The sequence below is a fragment of the Lingula anatina genome, chromosome 7 (assembly GCF_051362555.1).
Source record: "Lingula anatina isolate TDL-2025a chromosome 7, LinAna3.0, whole genome shotgun sequence".
Taxonomy (NCBI): domain Eukaryota; kingdom Metazoa; phylum Brachiopoda; class Lingulata; order Lingulida; family Lingulidae; genus Lingula; species Lingula anatina.
This window is the reverse complement of record NC_141773.1, coordinates 4,788,255-4,808,333: the sequence shown is the minus strand read 5'-3', so window position 1 is coordinate 4,808,333 and position 20,079 is coordinate 4,788,255. Positions and strand designations below refer to the sequence as shown.

Below are 20,079 nucleotides of genomic sequence, written 5' to 3'. Positions count from 1 at the left end.
TATCATATTCAGTCAGTTATATTGGTACAAAAACAGGGGGAATGAAACCGACACTTGTAATTAGGTTATACATTAAATAAGAAAAAAAAATAGTATAATAATACAGAAAATATATATAAAAGCATAATATGCATGATGATGTATCGGTAAAGTAAAAAAGATACATGATATAGCTGCCGTTAACCACGTTGTTACATATATTCTATATTATTTAACAATATTTTCCAATTCATTTCTTGAAATACTGAAGAATTACTGAACACATATGGTTACACATAATTGCCTTGCCAATGTAGACCTGCCCTTGGTTATTATGAACAAAAATAATTCTATAGTCCCAATGTACCAGTAACATTATCACGTAATACAATTATATAACAATTAAAGTCTCATAATTCATCTAAAATCAGCTCGTTATCTTTTGACATACAAAATTAGACTTTACAATTTTAAGCATTTGCGCCATTTCAGGTGGCTGCAACCAAGCCATCATCTGTTGAATGCATTTCCGATTTGATAACTAGCCATTTCGTTCACGCCACTCGTTTTCTCCATACTATCAAATCCTTGCTCTTGATTTTTCTGGAACTGCACGCTGTTGCCGTATACATCGGGACCATAATGATAGATGTCGCTCTGGTTTGTGACCCCAGGCGACCTTTGAAAGTTCATCTGGTTCTGCTGCTGAGGATGGCTGAAACTGTTGGATGCCACGTGTTGAGGGAACTGGGGCTGACCGTACGCATATTCACGTGGGTGCGACGGGACGTACGATGTCATCATGCTCCTACGTAAGTAAAAAAAAGACTATTACCTCACAAAAGAAATGCCATGTTGCGGTTCAATGAACCACTGAATTTGAGGTTGATGCCAGTAGTAGAAATGTTAAATAATGTTAAAAAAAGGTGATAGTACATTCTGTGTAACTAAACCCCACATGTACTTACATGGCCTGTAGTGGTGTGGAAACTACTCTCCCATCATTACAATATCCCCACGTTGTCGTAGCCGAGAATGGTGCTTGGTTTGGACTGTCGGCGCTTTGCATGTGGTTTGGGGCATCTTCTGGGCTGGTTAAAGGTGGTCCCGAGCCGGCCTGCCTCTCACATTGCAGCTAATAAAGATGGTTTAATTGAAATTGATACAGTATTCACATTTTGTTGTGTTTGTGATGTGAATGATAACCACTCCGGGAAAAATTTCACCTGTACACCAGGCAGCTACTGTATATGTATCACATACTTGTACCATGTTCTTTCTCTGAATATCCATGGATTTATTTTATTAACTCGTGAAACTTGCTAGAAAATTGACTTACTAGGTGGATATAATTGATGTGAAATGTTTATAAGCATCACTTATATAATATATCTATTTAAAACAAAAGCTATTGAATTTCATTCTTATTCTAGCTGTGATGTTGTTAGATGCAGACGATGCACAATACTGACTTACTTGGTTTTCTCCAAACATATCGTACATCTCCTGCTGGCATACCGCGCCTACAAGCCCTTGGTTTAACGAGGAGGACATGTGGGGTCTTTGAAAACTTTGAGAGCCCGATGACTGCCCCCCTACACTAGGGTAGTCGCCGTAGTTGTAGATGGATTGATTCAAACTATAAAATAGAAACAAAATGTAAAATAAGTGTTATAGAATACTTTTTTGCACTTCTTTTTCAAAGAAATTTGCTGCATAAAATTTCAGAGTGTGCACTTTGACTACTGGATAATGATCTGACGCAGTTCTATAAAAAAAAATGTCTAATAAAATCTCACCTTGTGGCGCGGCGTTTGGTGGGAAAAGACGCTGCAAACATGTGGGGCCGCTTAAACTGGCGCGGTAACTGAGGGTTCGAAGAGCTGTCACTAGTACTGTTATTGTCATAAATACCGGTAGTTGAACTTCCTTGACCAGATGAAGCACCACTATAGTCAACAACGGAGGTCTGTAATGCAGATTCGTTTTGACGCTGGTTATCACTGCTTGTAGCAGCCGCTTGGATATTTTTCCTTCCTGTTGCCGCAGTTGGTGTTTCGGCAAAACCGCTTAGGTTGCTGGATCTCTGTTTTCCCTGAGTAATCGCAGAATCCGAAAAATGTCTGTTTTGATGAGCTGGCCTAATGCTATGGCCTTTTCTGTAATAATAATTTCTATTGTCTGTTGTAGATAGCTGTTGCTCATGCAGTTGGACGCCACGCTGACTCTGACCTTGACAATGAACCTGGCTTCCCCTTTGACTTTGACCTTGACCTAGAATTAGATCTTCCTGGATGGATGCCTTTTGGACAGCACTTGTTATGACACTGTTTCTGTTCACGTCTGTGACACTTCCATGGCAGTCTTTGTCCTGTCCTGTTACAGCAGACTCTGCCACTGTAGATTGTCTAAGCAGGGAAGCATCTGGGAAGACACAGTCATCTTCTTTATCTGAAATGAAATAAGGATACGTATGTATTTATTTATGTGAGATATGTACTGGCATTCTCTTCGTCGATTCACACCAACGCGTACGTTGTTGAAAAGTAATGCAACTGCCCCCCTTTAACTGAAATTATGTCAAAATAACAGTTGCATGACTATGGCTAAATGTACGTTCATCGTTTCCGTAGACTGATGGAAATTAATCTGCGAAGTCTATTGATAATGATCATACGTTTAAACTTTTCCCTTTCTACACATTATTGAATCTCTGTGAAGTATAGCTTCCGTTTTGTGTAGAAAGTGAAAGTGAAAGTTTAAACTTGTGATCCTAATTTTCGTAGGTTTAACAATGCAAGCACATATTCCAGCTGTGGAATGATGCCAAAGTAACAATGGTACCATATGCGTAACGCCATGAACCCCATACTTACAGTAGCTACGAATCTCAACTATTACAATTTGTCAATTACATGTATGCTTATAACCATACCCGTGACTGTCTCGCCCTTGATGGACTGTGCAAGTTTCCTTGTCTCCTCGTCTCTGTGTAGCATTTCCAACTTGAACATCACATAGTCGTCAAACATAAGGTGAAGTAGATGGAAGGACCCTGATTGTACAATATAAAACCAAAACCGTATAATCCCATACATTGTACGTCTTTATGCTTCTATCAAGAAAATATATTATTCTATAAAGACTTATGTTTGTTGGAATATTTAACTAAATATCGATACGCGGTTTAGTATTAATAAAACACAGATGGTACCTTGATGGAACCTTTGTGGTTCTTAAGAAGCGTCATTCCGTAATATTATAGTAGCCGTAAATACCAGTAATGTCGTTAAGCCAACCAACAACTTGTGCGTCATACACAGGTGAATGATATAATACAGGGATATAAACACCGTGTAGTTTAAGTCATTGTGACCGTAATAAGATTTGTGATTGAAATAAAAGTAACATAAGTATTCTATGGGTCAAAGGAGTTATGGGTATTTTTTGCAACTTTTATACGTGCATGGATATATTGAGACACGTTTATGAAGATTATCGTTTATTCATTTAAGAGAAATGTACGCATTTCCTACCAATGCTAAGATTCAGATATACGACATTACAATACAGATCTCAATTTAACAATGTCCATAAAGATGACGAGAAGATGAAACTGCCGTGTCTGTTGGAATGCCTCGCGCAGGGTATCATTGTGTCATTGTCTCAATACGTATCCAGAAATGGTTTCAATATTGTGAAATGTTCCAAAATATTTCGATATACTCACCGAAACTGGGCGCACTGTGCAGGGTCATATCTCTTATAACTCGAGTTCCGAAACACGACCACAATAATAAGAACTGTCTGGCACATTTCTTTAGGCTGTTAGAACTCTTGAAACTCGGCTAAAATGAAATTCTACTTTTAACCGTCGATAGAAATGTGCAGTATATTGCAAAAGATCTAATGTTTACCTATTCCATTATTCCTTCTGCACATCTGTCATATTTCATTAGAATGGTGGAAACCTCATTATTAATCCAGAAAATATAATATTGTATTTGTAGCAACCTTCCCGTGCCATGGATGTTTTATGAAAGAGAGGATAATATTTTCAAACACATTCCCACCCTTTGGTTATCCGAGTTACACAATTTTTAGTATAACAATTATAGAATTATGTGCAACAGATTCTTAATTTTATAACATTTTTATGAATACAATTTTTTTATATGCCTCACCGTTATCACACATGTATTGATGAGGCTATCCAACCATTCTGCGTAGGACTCTAGTGTACCTTGGTTCTCCATTAGATCTTCAAATTCCTGGGTAACTAGATGAAAACTGACAGAAATTATATGTGTTACGCATTGAAGTGCATTCCAACATCTCGTAGACCCTTACAAGTTTCTTTCTTTTACAATAACGCAATTTAGATATATAAAAGAATAATAATTTGATATGTCAACTTTTGACTGACCGCCCTACCTCACCTATAAATCATCACTTTGAGCGCTCAGATCGAGCATGATATGAGCTTCAAAAAAAATAGGGATAAAATTGAAGATTGGTATCAATAATACTAATATATACTACATTTAGGTAATCATGCTCAATTTCGATATTATTGATTAATGTGCGCTTCCAAACACCCTCTACAAAGCAAACTACAGGTACATATATATCACATTATGAACTTTTTAAAAACGTGATATTTTTATATAAAGAACATGTTATCAACTTACATTGCAACATCATCTCCGCTGTGGCACTCCTGTATTTGTCTAACGTGTAAAGAGTCTGTTTTATCACGCTCTGGATATCTATAGTCCTCCAATCATCGAGCATCTGGTCGGTGACGTCACCACATTCAGCGACACCACGTGCTGCTTGGCACAAATGGTTTAGTGCCGTCTGTCTCCGTAACACGTGAGCAAAACGATTGGCGACTATAATGAGAGCAAAGAAGTATATGCGGTTTAAATTTAAGGATGTATCTGGAATTTGGAAGAAATAACAGAAAATAAAAAATATTTTCTTTTCAAGGACAGCGATTACATGTACTTCCATGATCTGTCATATTTCTATGAAATGTGCTTTAATATTTTTTCTTCTTGCTGTCTAAAAGTGTAATGTCTCTTATATTTATTTCTGCCATGGTTGTTACTAAAAGGCATAAATATTCAATAAATGTATGCACATTTACATTATTACAAGCTATAATGTTAAGTGCAGCTTACTGTTCAGTTTCATAGAGCAAAGGTTTTCTGGCAATGTTTCCAATGCACTATGTGTCCATGCTATGAGCTGCTTTGCAAACTTTCTAATATCTTGAGTAAGACTAGAAAAGAATACATGCATGGTTATGTATTTAAGAGCATTTATAATAATATTGTCCTAAATATTATACTAGCCCCAACTCACAGCAGTAATTTACAATCATAACACTTAACAAAGACATAAAAAAATAACCAACATTTAAATGAGTGAACTCTGTTCAAACCGCCAATGAGTAAAACCAAAATGGTCCAGAAAACTTAAACAGAATGAGTTGTACCTGTCTGGCAACGACTGCAGAATGGTCGGGATAAGAACACTCGCTATGGCCTTGTATAATATGGCGTCACAGACTCCCACAAGGCTGACCAGCGTCTGGCTTCCCAGTATGGGGATGATATGGGAAGGCATGCCCTGCCAGAAGTAGAGCAGGAAGTTCTGAACCTCGTCGAAGTTGGCGCGAATCACTGTGTCCAGAATCCGTTGACAGTGGGTGCGGTACATCATGACAAATGTTATCACCTGTTAAAATGGCGAATGCTGCATTTGGGTCATTCCACAACAATGTGAGCATATGAATTACGCTGGTGTCGCAAACATGTTGTGTAGTATTTGCATAAATTTGACTTATTTGCCTCATTATTTGTGTCGCTTTTTACCAACATTGAAGCAAAACATCTGAGCTGTACTTGTAGACAAGTTCTTTAATTTCCAATATGGGCCATTCAACCATTTATTAATCATTATTATTGTTATAACATTGTAACACAGGAATATTCTAGGTATCGTAACGTTTTGTGAACCGACTTTTATTTTTCATAAAGAACACATGGCAAATAAATTGCTTAGTTCTTACTTTAACGTTATGATTTATTAGCATTTAAGTAACCGACCCAATTGTACCAAAAATTATTTTGACAAAATTTATAAGTCAAAAGAAGGAATTTGGATAGGATGCATTCTTCAAAAGTCTATTCAGAATAAATGGCTAATATTGTGAAGATGGCAGCCATCGGCGCTTTTAATTCCCTCACCTTTTCTTGCGGTATATCCGGTGGGAGTTTAATATCTTTCACCTCTGGAAATTCCGGCAGAAGTGTCCCCAGTTTAGAGCGAGGGGAATAAACTATATGCTTTAAATATAAAAAATATAAACATATCATTTCTGTGATAATATGATTTTAATTTACGCTCATTTGTATCATTTACATATCATTTGCATAGATACAGGTACAGTGTATCTTGAAATAAGACTCGTATAATATTTATATAAATTCATATCTGAGTTGTATGCAAAATTTTATGTCTGTATTAATTTCTATGGATGTCCATTTGTCAAAGATTTGTGTTTGAAATAACGGTGGTTTTAAATTAAGCAAATATACAAAGCGCCAATTGAAAAAAAAATACGTTACCGGCTTCGCGGTGTCCGTCTTAGAGTCATCTTTGCTGCAAATAAATAACTGATAATAATAAAATCAGAGCTGAACTATTCTAAGAAAGCTTTGGTAATCATTTGATTTGCTAATGAGCCTAAAAACGTATTTGCACTTAAATAATAAAGAGGACACGTTAGGCATTCCTAAAAACGATTGGGCTGACAAAACATTTTTTTTTAACTTCAAAAAGCAAAATTAAAAGGGCAAACAATTTTAACAACCATTAAAACAAAACATACTTGGTTTCTATGAGAAAACATGACAAAGCAGAATGAATAACGTTTGTTACCTGTCCATCCCATTTTTGGAGTATATGATGTCATAATACGGGGATGACTCTTTGACCCCAACCCCATAGTAATGGTATCTGTAACAGAACATGAAAAGAAAATCAGCAAATAGAGGCAGAATACTGAGGCTTAACATCCATGGTATCTTTGGGGTTTTATGTAAGTCATATGCTCCTATTTGTTAGCAAGTGCACTGCACATATTCTGCAATTTCCTTAACATTACACTTAAGAACTTGCTTTAGAAAACAAAATTCGATTTCATTAAATATGTTCTGCTTGCATTGATAAGCATTCGTCGTACACAAGTTAAATAAGGCAGCCAGCTTAATTAATGCACGCTGCAGCCTTGGCACCAGTTCACAAGAGGAGGAGAACACAACGTCGTCGTCGCTATATATTTTGACCTCATAAAATCCAGATGTATATTTAATAAAATATATATTAAAGGAACATGTAACTATCTGTGTAAAGAATTATTTTATATTCTTTCTACATTGTTCATCCTCACTTGGATTGTCCACGTGTACCGAGACGTCTGGTGGTAATTGATGGAAACTGTTGTCGGATTATCTGAAAATATACCAGCAGAACGCTGTTTAACTGGCGATCTTAAAAATAATATAAAATAAAATAAAAACCTTAAAAAAATGTAAAAAATAAATATCGAGCTTGTACTAGAAGAGAAAAAACCTAAAACCATTGATATGTTTTTTGATACATTGATAACATAATTATTTTAGAAAACCATTTTTCTACTGAGCAAAAATGTTCATTAGCTTGGTAGTTGGATCATTAATGATAATTATCTAACACAAGCCGATATATTTCCGTACCGTTAGCTTACGGCCAACCTGGACGAAGGCCTTCATCAGACTGATGTGAGTGGATGTCCACACAAACTGACCGCTAGGTGGTATAGCGGCCAGGACCCTCTTATAAATGTCAGGTAGATCGACCAGTATCGACTGGAATTTAACCAAGATCCTTGAATCTGGGTCATCCGACATCCCGCGTAAGATACGAGAGGCTATCAACATCAGTCATCACCAGCCACCCATGAATAGAGACGGGGATCGATCTACCTGACATTTATAAGAGGGTCTTGGTCGCTATACCACCTAGCGGTCAATTTGTGTGGACATCTACTCACATCAGTCTGATGAAGGCCTTCGCCCAGGTTGGCCGTAAGCTGACGGTACGAAAATATTTCGGCTTGTGTTAGATAATTTTCATTTTTGTGGTGCTGTTCATAGATGCTCCTGGGATTATGTCTGAGAAAGAATTGAAAGGAGAACGCCTGTACCTTTCCAAAACTTGCGGCATTAACTGGCTGAGACCTGTTCTTGTCGCAGAAGTCCAGGTAATGTAAGTACAGCTGATTTCTGGGAATACAGACCCCGATTGCTACCTCGTAGTTTTCGTCCAGCCTGAAACAGTGAACGTGAACACCGGTTTCATTATTATCAGTTGTTGGGTCAGGGCTCCGTATCTCGAAAGGTTCGCTATGTTGCGCACGTGCGCAAGTGTCTCGATTCCATGGCCCCGTATCTCGAAATAGAATCGGTTATGGAATCGAGACACTAACGCACGTGCGCAACATAGCGAACCTTTCGAGATACGGAGCCCAGATTTTTCCTTGTATATGTCATAGGGTTCTGATGGCTGTGCTTTTGATTGAGGAACGACTAGCTGACTTTCATGTGCATGTAGATAGTGCCCGGAAAAGATGATATACTTATGTTCATAAATGTGTATTCTGAGCCGAATTTATAATCACGACATAACTGTTTAAACTGACGAACTTAACCGCAATAGCTAAGATATACTAGTAGTTCGTTATATTGAAATTCATGACTGAGTCCCCAGCTTTAATGATCTCCTTGTATAACAAGAATAAAGGTAGACGCATAAACAAAAGTGGCTTACCATTTCAGAGTAAGAGGGGTTGAATGCGGTCGTATCGGTGCTTGTTTTGGACCCTTTTCGCCTTAATATAATTTGATATTAATATACATTTATATACATTCCTCGCTTTTGTAAATAATGTTTTGCTAGATATGAAGGTAAAGTTAAGTTTTGAAAAGAACTGTTACACATACAACATTATGTTACTCCTTGTGGCTTATTGAATTAAAACTCTCAAATCAAATACACAGATGTAAAAAGTTTACATCTAAAATTAAATGCCGTTTTATTTATTTTAATAATAACTGTCTTAATGTTACGACGTGTTTACGGCATATTCTTACTAGAGATAAATCCAGCGCCTTTCCCACAAGTGCTATTCCCTATATCTGTTATATGTTTTCCAATGTCGGGGGATAAGTCTGGCCATCGGTCTGAAATTAAAAGAAAATTACTGTTATTAATTCCAATAGCACTTAGTCACATGGTCCAGATATATGTTACTTACTGATATTTCCCCCCTTCACTATTTGGCCTTAAGGTATTCTCCCTTTTCCACTTTTTCTTTCTAAAATTTCAATTCATGATTTTGTTTTCTTTTATTATTAATAATAATATCTGACACAGGTGTTGTGTGTAAACCCCAGGGCAGTAAAATAGGTCAATAACTGCACCATTACCAGCCAAGCATGACGTCTGGGGAAAAAACGAGCGGTGTTTTTAATGCCACTGAACTGCTCTTCATATTAAAATTCCACCGTGTTAACATGCCAGAAACGCAGCTTTTAATTCATGAATAATCCTTTTACAAATTTTGTGCACATTAAAGGGGAAATGATTGTCCCTGATGCCCTGGGTGGTTAATGTGGTGACATAAATCAGTTAAAGACGAGGCCAGCGTTTGTAATCAGTGAATCTATACGTTGAGGGATAAAGAATTGGGACCTGTATTGAAATAAAATAAACTTTAAGAGATCCGAAAGGAAAACAGTTAATCACATCTTTAGCATCAGATGTGAAAATATTCGTGCAACGGAACAGTTTAATTTTCGTTAATATTCTTCAAAAATGAATCTCTTACAACAATATTTAATTTAACGTTTAACTTGTATAATTCTTATGAACGATGTTGATGTCTTACCTGTTTAAAAAAAGAGATAAGGCATTACACATCCACTTTTTTGTATGATTAAGAGAGACATAAGGTATCATTTTTTTTAAATTTTTGTTAAAACAAAGTTTATTCAATGAAACGGAGGCGAAACGCTTCTAGCAGTACTATTTTGTATAAATGTAAAACTATCAAAATATGTATCATTGGTATGTTATCGACACAACAAATTGGATTCCTCATAATTCAAGAAATTGAATAACTAATGTTTTACTTGATAAAGACACACCTGTCATTTACTATGAACAGATTTTACGGCTTTAAAGAAACAAGCTTTGTCCACAAATATAATCAATATTAAAATTTTAGTCACTTATGTAAACATGTTACATATTGTTTTAAGGGATTTTGAATCTTGAGTCTTTAAACATTTAGCTAATAGAAGCATTTGCGTTTCCATAACATGCAACTTTTCATAAATGTTCGCCAATTCACGCAATAGTCCAGGTAGGCTTAGACAAGTATGGTGATTTGCGCTCAGGCATTTCCGTCAGACTTAAATACATTCTCAGCTGTGACAAAGTTCTTTAAACGAGCACCTCTACATAATGCCTCCATTGACTTAACGAGCACGAACACCTGCTTCAACATCTCGGGCCATTACTACCTGACTGTAAAACCGTAATGTTGTTAAGGTCGTGGATGAGCCCAATGAATTAGGAATAGAGCAGACCTCAAATGTCCTACTCAAGGCAGACATAACTCTTTCTCAGCGGACTGTATGGCCATGCGAATGTAGGATACCTCGGGGTCTGTTTGAAAAAATTGCCCTGAACTTTTTGACCAAATGTTAGTCTATTTTGGCCCAAGATAAAGCAGTGGCGCATGCGTGGTCCACTCAATTGAAATATTGCGCCTGCGTTATGAGCAGGCAGAATAATATTTCAAACTAAATACTTTACTTAAGTAAGATAGTATATATTTATAAGAGGAACACCCTTTTTTGGTCTAAAAGTCTACATCATATTTCGGGTTGCATTGTGAAACAAATCCCTGCTTTACGCTTCCCTGCTCCCGTTTAGAAAAGAGCTTATGTCGCACCTTGATCTTAAGTTTTAGGAAAAACGTTTAGATTTGTTTGTATGTAGTAGTTCAATAGAATATAACAGCAGTCGAACTTAGTTTCTTTTATTTATAATTAGTTTATTTTATTTATTTAATTAACTATTTTTTATTTTTGTGAAACATACTGGATATTCTTATTTAACTAAAAAAAATACTTGTCTACAAGATCCAAGTTCAGAATATAATTTTAGTTTCGACTCTAGTTTCTCTGTATATTTACTTTGATTTGTTTGTTTTGATCCATATGTTCATACTAATATATAATTTTCTTATTTTGAAATATAGAGTTTCGCATGAAGAACGAAATAGGTATCAAAATTTTTCGAATATCATAAAAAACGGTAATTCAGCTTTTTTCCTTATTTTCCAATGTCGAGTACTCCTCTTGTGGTCCTTCCAAGCGATACTTCCAGGGTTTCAAAAGTCTATTGGGAACATACAGGAAAATACACAAATACACGATCAATCTGTTAAGGACATGCTATATGTTAATCTTATGTCTTTCTGGTGCTGTTTAAATGAGGTTTAGGTTCAGTAATATAGGGAAGGCACTAATTGGGTAATTGAGGGATATTTTGGCGCCACTAAATGCCCGTGAGCATATACGCAGCTAGAAATTGAACATATAAAATATATGCAGCTAAATGACAACAGAATTCTCCCACTGCAGATGTCCTTGTAAATTTAGGGAACGCAAAATGTACCAGTGAGATTGTAAACCGTCCTACTGTAACACGCTGTATATAAATCCACCACGTATTAAACGCTTCATGAAATTATCATTGTGAATAACCTTCCAATATGACATGGAACAATTATTCCAAACAAATGTCTAGCGAGACGAAAGGAAAGGGACTTTTCTTTAATTTGGTGAATGTTATTTTCATTTTACACAGTTCGAGGTCGACTTCAAAGACTTACAGGCTTCTGGGCTATTTCTCTGTTTTACCTGTCTAATATTGCATGAATTTAACCCGCAACACTTGAGCCTTTCAAGTTGGTATCAGATTCAATTAGAGGTGTTTTTCATTGTTTAAACCCAGCGGGCATGGCGAGCGCGAGACAGAGCACGCTCTATTTAATCCTGCAGTAAAGTCAACATGATTCTGACGCACACCATTGCTGTTCTAGGGCCAGCGGGCACGACATTTTGGGACATAATTTGAAATAACAGAGCCACCTCAATGCTTATTTAACATAGAGCCAAGATGGGACCTTAATATTTTCTCTAGGTCGTATCAATCCATAGTTATTGAAGTGACTTTGGTGTCAGCCACGCAAAAATAAAGGTAGTTTATATGAGGTCAAAAGGCATTTTAAAGACGTGCATCTGAAGAACATTTTCATATTTTATCTGTCTTTCGAAACACAGTTTAACTTAGCACCAGGTTAAGTTGCCTCTTACCTGGGGACGTTCTTGTGTTTGATGATAGGGGAACCCCTTGCATGATTTATTATTATTATTATTATTATTATTTACGATAAACCTCAATTTCTATCAGGTCTGTCACTTGAATCCTGCGCCTTAAATCCGTTTCAATAAAATCCTAGTAAACGAAATTACAAATGTAATCTTTTCTAGATGTTAGACTTTTTTGATTCAAATGTTACGGGGTTTATGAACATAATTTGCTGCTGGATGATTGTTTGGTATGAATATTTATATTTTCAGATTTTTAACTGAAAAATGTTTTACCTTAAAGGTATATAATATTGTCAATTTTTATAATTCATTGAAGGAATTACTCTCATATTCCTCCCTAGCACTGACGAGCACAATATAATATAATAATATAAAGACTCTATACACCTAGCCCGCACAACGCGATTATAAATCTTTATCCTATTTTTATGTATGAACAAATAAATCCTCTTTTCACTATTGTAGTTCACAAACCACCTGTCTATTCTGGCCGTCACGCCCGCTCATAATTTCATAACAAAATGCTAATAAGTAGTTCAATATTCAGAAGAGGTGGTTTACAAGGAAAACACGATGAAAGGAAGGGCCCGAGGACCGATTTTTAATTAGAAAGAGGACGCGAAATCATTGTTGACCTCGAGTTATCTTTGGTGTTTTAGTGCAGATATTGGAGTCACTTTTAGGAAAAAAGGACGTAACAGGATTGCTCTCACACGAATAATAATAAGCCTATATGTAATAAAACACAACAAATTACCATGCGGTCAATCTAAAGTATATAATGATAATTTTATGAGTGCGAAACTATTTCATAGAGCGCAGTGTTAAGATTAACATAGTCAATCCTGTGTGATGATAGGTATTTAATGGAGCCCTTGATAACTCACGAGAAACATACACTGATTTGTTTAAATGAGGACAATTCATAAATAAAGGAGATGGTTTTTTAATACGTTTAAACGTTACACTACTCTTGTATAATTTTATTAAGCTCACCTGTGCCCAATGCTAATTGAATGAGGAGTCCCGACCAGTGTTATTTTGAAAACATCGTGAAGTTCAAGACAATCTATGTGTGAACTTAGAGACATATTTTAATTAATTTTCTTGGAGTAACAAAAAGTTTAATTGCTTTCAACGATTATCTCAACACTTTTATCGAGTTTCAAACCAAAAAATACACTACGGATATTTGTCTAAATCATTAATAAAATAAACAAAGGGGCGAAAATATTACATTTATATTTTTCATTTGAAAATTACGGTTAAAATGTCAAAGCCTGAATAGCAATATCCTTGAAAATGCACATCTTATGAAAATGGGATATGAAGAGAAATTGATAACAAACTGTTTTTTTTATATGTATGTTATCGAATATTATTTTGCGTTCACGTTTGAGTTTTTAATTTTTCTTCTCTTTTTCTCTTATCGTTCTTTCTTCTCTCCTTTTTTGGTGATTTTTTTCTTATTCTAAAACAAGGCATAACCTACTTTTTGCTCGTGATACCTTCAATTTAGAGTAAAATCACATATATTGTTTTTTCAGAGAATCAATAATGGAAAGTTTTCTACATTTGGGTGCATATGTAACTGCACATAGTATTTACAGTACACAACTGAAACTCAGAACAAAACTGTCAAAGTATCAAGCGTTCATAGACTTTTATATGAATATTGACATTTTTCATTTTCACAGTAAAAAATAACTGTCACTGACATAATTACTTTTAAATAAATTATGAAATTGTCTGTGAAAAATGTCCACACGGACGTGTTTCATTTTTCTTTTTCTTTTTCTTTTGTTATAAGTACAGTATTTAGATAACAAACGCAAACTCACGCATCATATTTCTCTCAACCGTGGCCTAGTGAAGAACGGAACGTTCTGAAATTGATAGTGGGTGACCGTTAAGAAAATAGTCGATGTCACCAGGCAAATTTAATTGCAATATTATTCACTACAAAATTTGTATGCAGTCACTTATTCATTTTCATTTATTTATTTTATTGAAAATTTTATTAGTCAGTATGGAATTTGTTCAGACTCCATACATAAAAAATATTTCTTATATATATCTTTCGAAAAAGTCTTAACCCGATTATGCCCATGTTAATACATTATTCATAAACTATTTGATTTTTGTTGACACGCTTAAACTCGAGCCTTGTTATGCTGTAGCTGGGCCAGCTTAAAACATTTATATGAGTCAATTCTTTTACTTTTTAATCACAAATATATGATAAGAATTATTCCGGAAATTCTAACTTTGGAGTTGACGTGAAAAACAAAACTATGAAGTCATGCCACTTTATATTTTATGAAAACATGCAAGTAATAATCATAATTTATTTAGAATTATTATTAAAAATATTTAGATAAATATTTAGATAAACTATTTAGATAAATCTCTTATTTTGAAAATTTGTTACATTTCGGTAAAGTGGCATTGGGAATAATTGCACACAGTTAAACTGTTTTTTATTTTCGATGAATAAAATTCTCCTTAAGAGGGTGAACGCTGCATGAAAACATTTTGTTAGAGTTCCTTTGAAAATTTTCTCCTGCTGGAGATTCTGTCACGTATGTGTACAAACAATAAAACTGCAACGGACAAGAATTTCAAACGATGCTTTATAAGAAGATCATTATTTTTTTATAAAATCTCTAAATGCTGACGGAATGCTGACTTAAACGTTGATTATTTACTAATAACCTTGTACCTGTAAACAGAAATTCAACAACCTCAGTCGACCCCACGGCGTATTCTAGTGATGGCGTTTGCAAACTCCCCCAGTTAAGATTGACTTTCACCGCAGCATTTTCAAAAAACTTAATGAACTGCAGCACAAACTGGACCAAATCAACACCTCGGGGTAGAGCGCATTATAACAGAGCGTCACATAATAATATTTATAATTATATTCAAAACATTTGCGTCATTCTCCTTGCCTAGTTCAAGATTTAAATAGCAAATGCTCACCTACGCCCGTGTCAACGCTCTGTGTGGCGTTGGTGACAGTCACAGGGGAGACGACAGACGGTTGCCCGGCGCTTGTCTCGAACACGCTGCAGTCGTCCATTGATGTCGCGATAGCCGGGTAATAGCGGTACTAGTGGTAAGGAAGAAAGATGGTGAATCACCCAGTGGTTTCTACGCTGTTACCGCGCGGTGTCTAGGCGCTGGATCTAACGCTGGAATGCGGCGCTGCTCAACGGGTGGCTTCCTTAAGAAGATGTACCTCTGAGGCTCGAATGGGTGAAATCCGGTCTTCATGAAATGAAAATTGGATCCTTCGAATTTATAACAGTCTTCCATTCTTTAATCTCGAACGCGTTTCTCTATTGCACGGAGAGTATCATTTCTTCATGGACAAAGTTTGATTACAGGGATATTTGTGGACATTTGTCACGCAAGACTAGCTGATAAAGGTCACAGCAGGTCAAGCTGCACGTGCATGGATCACCGTGACCACCAGTTAGCCACTGTTAATATGTGGCCGGTACATTTTTGTCCACACTGCTCTTTTATTGGAGGGTTTCATCATTTTTTACGATTTGAATTTTTTAATTAAGCTCTAATTTCTTTAAGTAAGCTTTTAATTTAATTTCTCTGTTCCTAGATGATGACAATGAATATATGTATCCAATGTTATAGCGGGCATTTATTTGAACCAAGGCATGGAACACTTTTTTTGTGTGGTATGTACATATAGACTAATAAATGTATAAGTCATTGCATCTGCTGGACTGTATTCGTTTTTACATGATAAGTCAATACAATTAATTATGTTGTTGTTAAACAATACAGGTGTCTTTTTGTTATAAAATTATTATTTTGATTATTTGGGTAAAACGCTTAAGGGAAATAGTTTGCAGTGAGCGTACCAAGTACCGTAGTGTTTACCTATGTTAAACTCCCAGCTAAAGGGACATTTTAGCAAAACCAAAATGTGAGTTCTGGCGATTTAGTTTTCCAAATCAGTCCATGCACATCCTATTCTGCTAATGTTTGCTTAAATACACATGTTTAAATCACACGGTGATGATTTCCGTCATGCGCTGCTGACTTTCAACAGATTTGCTCAACATTTACATATTATTGCTTTTTAATCCGAGGGTGCCGGAGGGAAAATGCGTTTTGCTACCTTCAGGATTAATGTAAAACTACATACTTTACTTTTTTGTAACGACACGGAGCGCATGGTCGGAGACAATCTACCGGGAAATAATTATGACTCAATTGTTCACTTGTATTGAATTTTCTTGTCCTCCAATATTCATGCATGTAGAATTTTTTGAGTGATTAAAAAGTTGCAAAAGAAGTAAGAATAATAATGCTATTTTCTTTTTCTTTTTTTTTTTACACTGATACAGACTTTGACTTAAAATATCAAATTTTATTTTCGCTAACATTTATTTTAGTTTTAGTAAGATTTTTTTCAGAAACTTTTACGTCAGAAATGCTAAACACCGTCACTTGGAGTGTGATCAAACCCCCTTTTTCTTCTTACTATGCGGAACACTTAATAAACTGATAGAGTAATATGATTTTTTTTCATTCTTAGTTCATAACACCGCAGACAGTTGACAATTTCCACAAGTCTAGGGGAGTTTCCTATTGTAGAATTTTCTATTTCTCTAGACTGATGCATTCAACTAGCTTTCTGTGAACAAATATATTTATATATGGAATAAATTTATATACATCTAAAATTATGATGTTGTCTACTACGCTACCTACAGTAGACCCTCGTCACCTTAGAACTCGAATGACTGTTTATCTTGAATAATTCATGTGGTATAATTTTTTCTGAAATACTAATAATTACCCTGAAGAAATTGATATAAACAATGCCTAACTGGTTTCTTTCAGTAAGTAATTCAAACAATTCCCAGGTCCCCAAAATGTCCCAATTATGCGGAGTCTACTGTACTTCAAAACCAACACGCTAGGTGGCCGACAGGCAGAGAGTATCTTTGGTCATTACGAGATATTTGACACGGCAAGGGCACCCACTCACACCAGATACTTTACAATGTTGCTAAAACGATACAACGGATTGGCCACGTCTTGCGCAAATATTTGTGTAACTCGATTAAATCGAATGCTTTATGTTCAGCGTGAGCTGCTTGATTCTGCATTATTGAAAACGTTAGGCAAATGCAATTTGAGCAGAGTGAACGGACATTGGGGTGGCGACTTTGTTTACTTAAAACAGTAAAGTTCCTCTTTTCTTTGGTTTGCCGATGAATAACGAGCGAAATTATTTGACTGTTTAATAGTGGTCATGAGGTACATGTAGATGTTAAGATTACAAATTTGGTAAAAAAATCAATAAATATAAAGTTCTCCTTCCATATTTATTGTTTTACTTAAAAGGTTTGAGATTTCCAGGATGGAGGTGCTAATAAATTCTCCTACATTCTTACGATATAACAATCGATTATACTCGCTTTGTTCTGAGGGCGTAGCTTAAAGGTGGAAGAAAGAATGAAAATATTTCGAAATCACTCTGAAAAATTAAAGCCTTTTAAGCCTTCCGCCCAAAAAATCATATCTTACCAATTTTCTAGGGGCAAACGACTTTCCCCCAACTTAACCTTCTTTTTCTGTCAATCATCCTAACTCTGTAACAATTTTAGATAAAGCAAAAGATCAAGCGCTTGTTATTCAGTCACCTCTTTCATTCCATTCACTCGACTGTCGGATATCGCGGGACTATCGTGCCGTGATCTGCGTTATTTTCAAGCTGTCAAGATGGCTGACAACCGAAGAACAGAGAACGGTGACTATGGATGCTTTCCCAGAGATTTAGATCGATCTAAAGATTAAGATTTAGATCGACCTCACTCCCTGGGGGTTCACGCTAAATTGCAGTCAGCCGAGCGGGCACCATAGTTAATTACTCCCTTACAGCTTTTAGTAGGCGGGACAGACGCTTAAGCCGGCCAAGCTGACAGTAATCTAGTGAGACTCCCCACAGGGATAGATCGATCTAAAAATCTATGGAAATGGGGTGTATGGTTATCGATTAAAGCCATTCATCTGACAGTACATGTTTTAACTGTCCTCAGGTAAGTTCAACAAGAACAATTTTTACACTTTGAATGTGTTCAAAATCCTGGCTTGGATCTCTTTAATATATGGTTTGAAAACACATTTATTTGATTTTACAGAGTAGCTCAATCTCACCTACCACAATACCATCCGATGCCACAACACATTTTACCCCGTGGTCACGCGACCCAATATATGTTTTCTTAGATAAACCACCTAAGCCTAAGAATGTCCAATGTTTTTCAGTTTTGCAGACGTTTGTTGTTTTGATGGGGTAGGAGTGATAATAATAATAATAATAATAATAATAATAATTATTATTATTATTATTATTATTATTATTTGTTGATAATATTGCACTCGAGTGGGTTGAAGCTGTACATTGCAATAATAATAAAACAGGTGTGTTTTGTGGCATACAGTTTTCAAGGCTGAGTGTTAAATGTTTTTTGAACAATCTCTGTAGTATCCAAGGTTATACACACAAAGGAGCGGACAGCTGTGTACGTGAGTTGAATGCACAGATTGTGACCTATATTTGTACTATGCATAATGCTTACGCAGATTTTATAACGTAAACACACGGAGAAAAATATGGCCAGGCAAGTGGAGCAGTCTCTACCAATCTTGGATGAGCTTGAGAAACAAGGTACCGACAGCGAGGGAGTGGACAAGGTTTACACAAAATGGGCAGAAGAATATGATAAGGTAAAAGTGAAATGTTGCGTGATTTGGTTTTAGTAATACTTTGCTTACCCATGGACGTTGAAGGTTAGCTATTGTCGTAGTGTATTAACAAACTTTTGCCCTTCCTCACTGGTTAAATGTTTTTTCAACATCCCATTTTATCTCTTGTTTTTTTTTTTTAGATAAATGATTTTCAGTAGAATCCAACCTCAGATAATCCACTTAAAAACAGTAACCTCGTTTGTCAGAAAAAAGTGTTACCCTGAGTTTAGGGTACAACATGAAAAATATATTTATCAATTAAACTATTTGGTATGAATATGCTTTGGTTTGATACTGTTATTATACTTGGGAATATGTTTAAATTTTTCTAGGATATGATTACTCTAAACTACACTCAACCAAGTGTCAGCGCATCCGAAATGGAAAACTGCTTAAAGGACAACAAAGACGCCCTTATTCTGGATGCCGCCTGCGGAACCGGTTTAGGGGGCATAGAGGTGATGATTGTATCTGTTTGTCTGAGTCAGAAATGCAGTGTATCTCCACATTTTAGCACCCTGAGCTTCAGAGATAACTTGACACTAACCTCTTCACTATAGCCTATCTTCATCGTGTAACTTGAAGCTCAGGGTGCATTTTAGCAGACAGGTTATCAATATATTATACGGTTTATTATAAGTTCATATTCACGTTATTACTGTACACTCATCAACATATATCCAGATTTCTTTGGTTCCTGACCAGCATATCGTTTGATACTGGACAGAAATGATACATTATATTTTAATGATACTTTTGACACAAGTTTGACCAAAGTGTTCGTCACAGTTTG

The 20,079-nt window shown here is 35.8% G+C and overlaps 2 protein-coding genes across 3 annotated transcripts; one reads left to right on the top strand and one right to left on the bottom strand.

Annotated features, from left to right (window-relative positions):
- Nucleotides 1-55: 55 nt before the first annotated feature.
- On the bottom strand, nucleotides 56-15,735 carry LOC106177338 (regulatory factor X 4). 2 transcript variants are annotated; one of them, XM_087017866.1, is made up of 18 exons: nucleotides 15,480-15,735; nucleotides 9,183-9,272; nucleotides 8,860-8,920; nucleotides 8,237-8,360; nucleotides 7,442-7,503; nucleotides 6,931-7,008; nucleotides 6,618-6,651; nucleotides 6,237-6,335; nucleotides 5,483-5,724; nucleotides 5,166-5,266; nucleotides 4,671-4,874; nucleotides 4,164-4,258; nucleotides 3,710-3,827; nucleotides 2,915-3,034; nucleotides 1,779-2,430; nucleotides 1,456-1,618; nucleotides 948-1,114; nucleotides 56-787 (listed from the first exon to the last, which is right to left on the bottom strand). In XM_087017866.1, the coding sequence occupies exons 1-18, from the start codon at nucleotides 15,577-15,579 to the stop codon at nucleotides 490-492; spliced, it is 2,808 nt and encodes a 935-aa protein (XP_086873992.1). In that variant the 5' UTR covers nucleotides 15,580-15,735; the 3' UTR covers nucleotides 56-489. The 2 variants fall into 2 exon arrangements, with proteins under 2 accessions (XP_086873992.1, XP_086873993.1); XM_087017867.1 differs by lacking the exons at nucleotides 8,237-8,360; nucleotides 8,860-8,920; nucleotides 9,183-9,272; nucleotides 15,480-15,735 and adding an exon at nucleotides 7,767-7,984.
- Nucleotides 15,736-19,012: 3,277 nt separating this feature from the next.
- Nucleotides 19,013-20,003, top strand: LOC106177337 (methyltransferase-like protein 27). The gene is made up of 3 exons (XM_087017122.1): nucleotides 19,013-19,265; nucleotides 19,619-19,744; nucleotides 19,971-20,003. The coding sequence occupies exons 1-3, from the start codon at nucleotides 19,152-19,154 to the stop codon at nucleotides 20,001-20,003; spliced, it is 273 nt and encodes a 90-aa protein (XP_086873248.1). The 5' UTR covers nucleotides 19,013-19,151.
- Nucleotides 20,004-20,079: the final 76 nt, after the last annotated feature.

Coding starts and splice junctions, on each gene's coding strand:
- LOC106177338 (XM_087017866.1), bottom strand. CDS start 15,579: ATGGACGACTGCAGCGTGTTCGAGACAAGCGCCGGGCAACCGTCTGTC. Junction 8,921..9,182: donor AGGCGCTGGATTTATCTCTA/GTAAGAATATGC, acceptor AATTATATTAAG/GCGAAAAGGGTCCAAAACAA. Junction 5,725..6,236: donor CGGATATACCGCAAGAAAAG/GTGAGGGAATTA, acceptor CCATTTTAACAG/GTGATAACATTTGTCATGAT.
- LOC106177337 (XM_087017122.1), top strand. CDS start 19,152: ATGGCCAGGCAAGTGGAGCAGTCTCTACCAATCTTGGATGAGCTTGAG. Junction 19,266..19,618: donor GGGCAGAAGAATATGATAAG/GTAAAAGTGAAA, acceptor AAATTTTTCTAG/GATATGATTACTCTAAACTA. Junction 19,745..19,970: donor CCGGTTTAGGGGGCATAGAG/GTGATGATTGTA, acceptor ACATATATCCAG/ATTTCTTTGGTTCCTGACCA.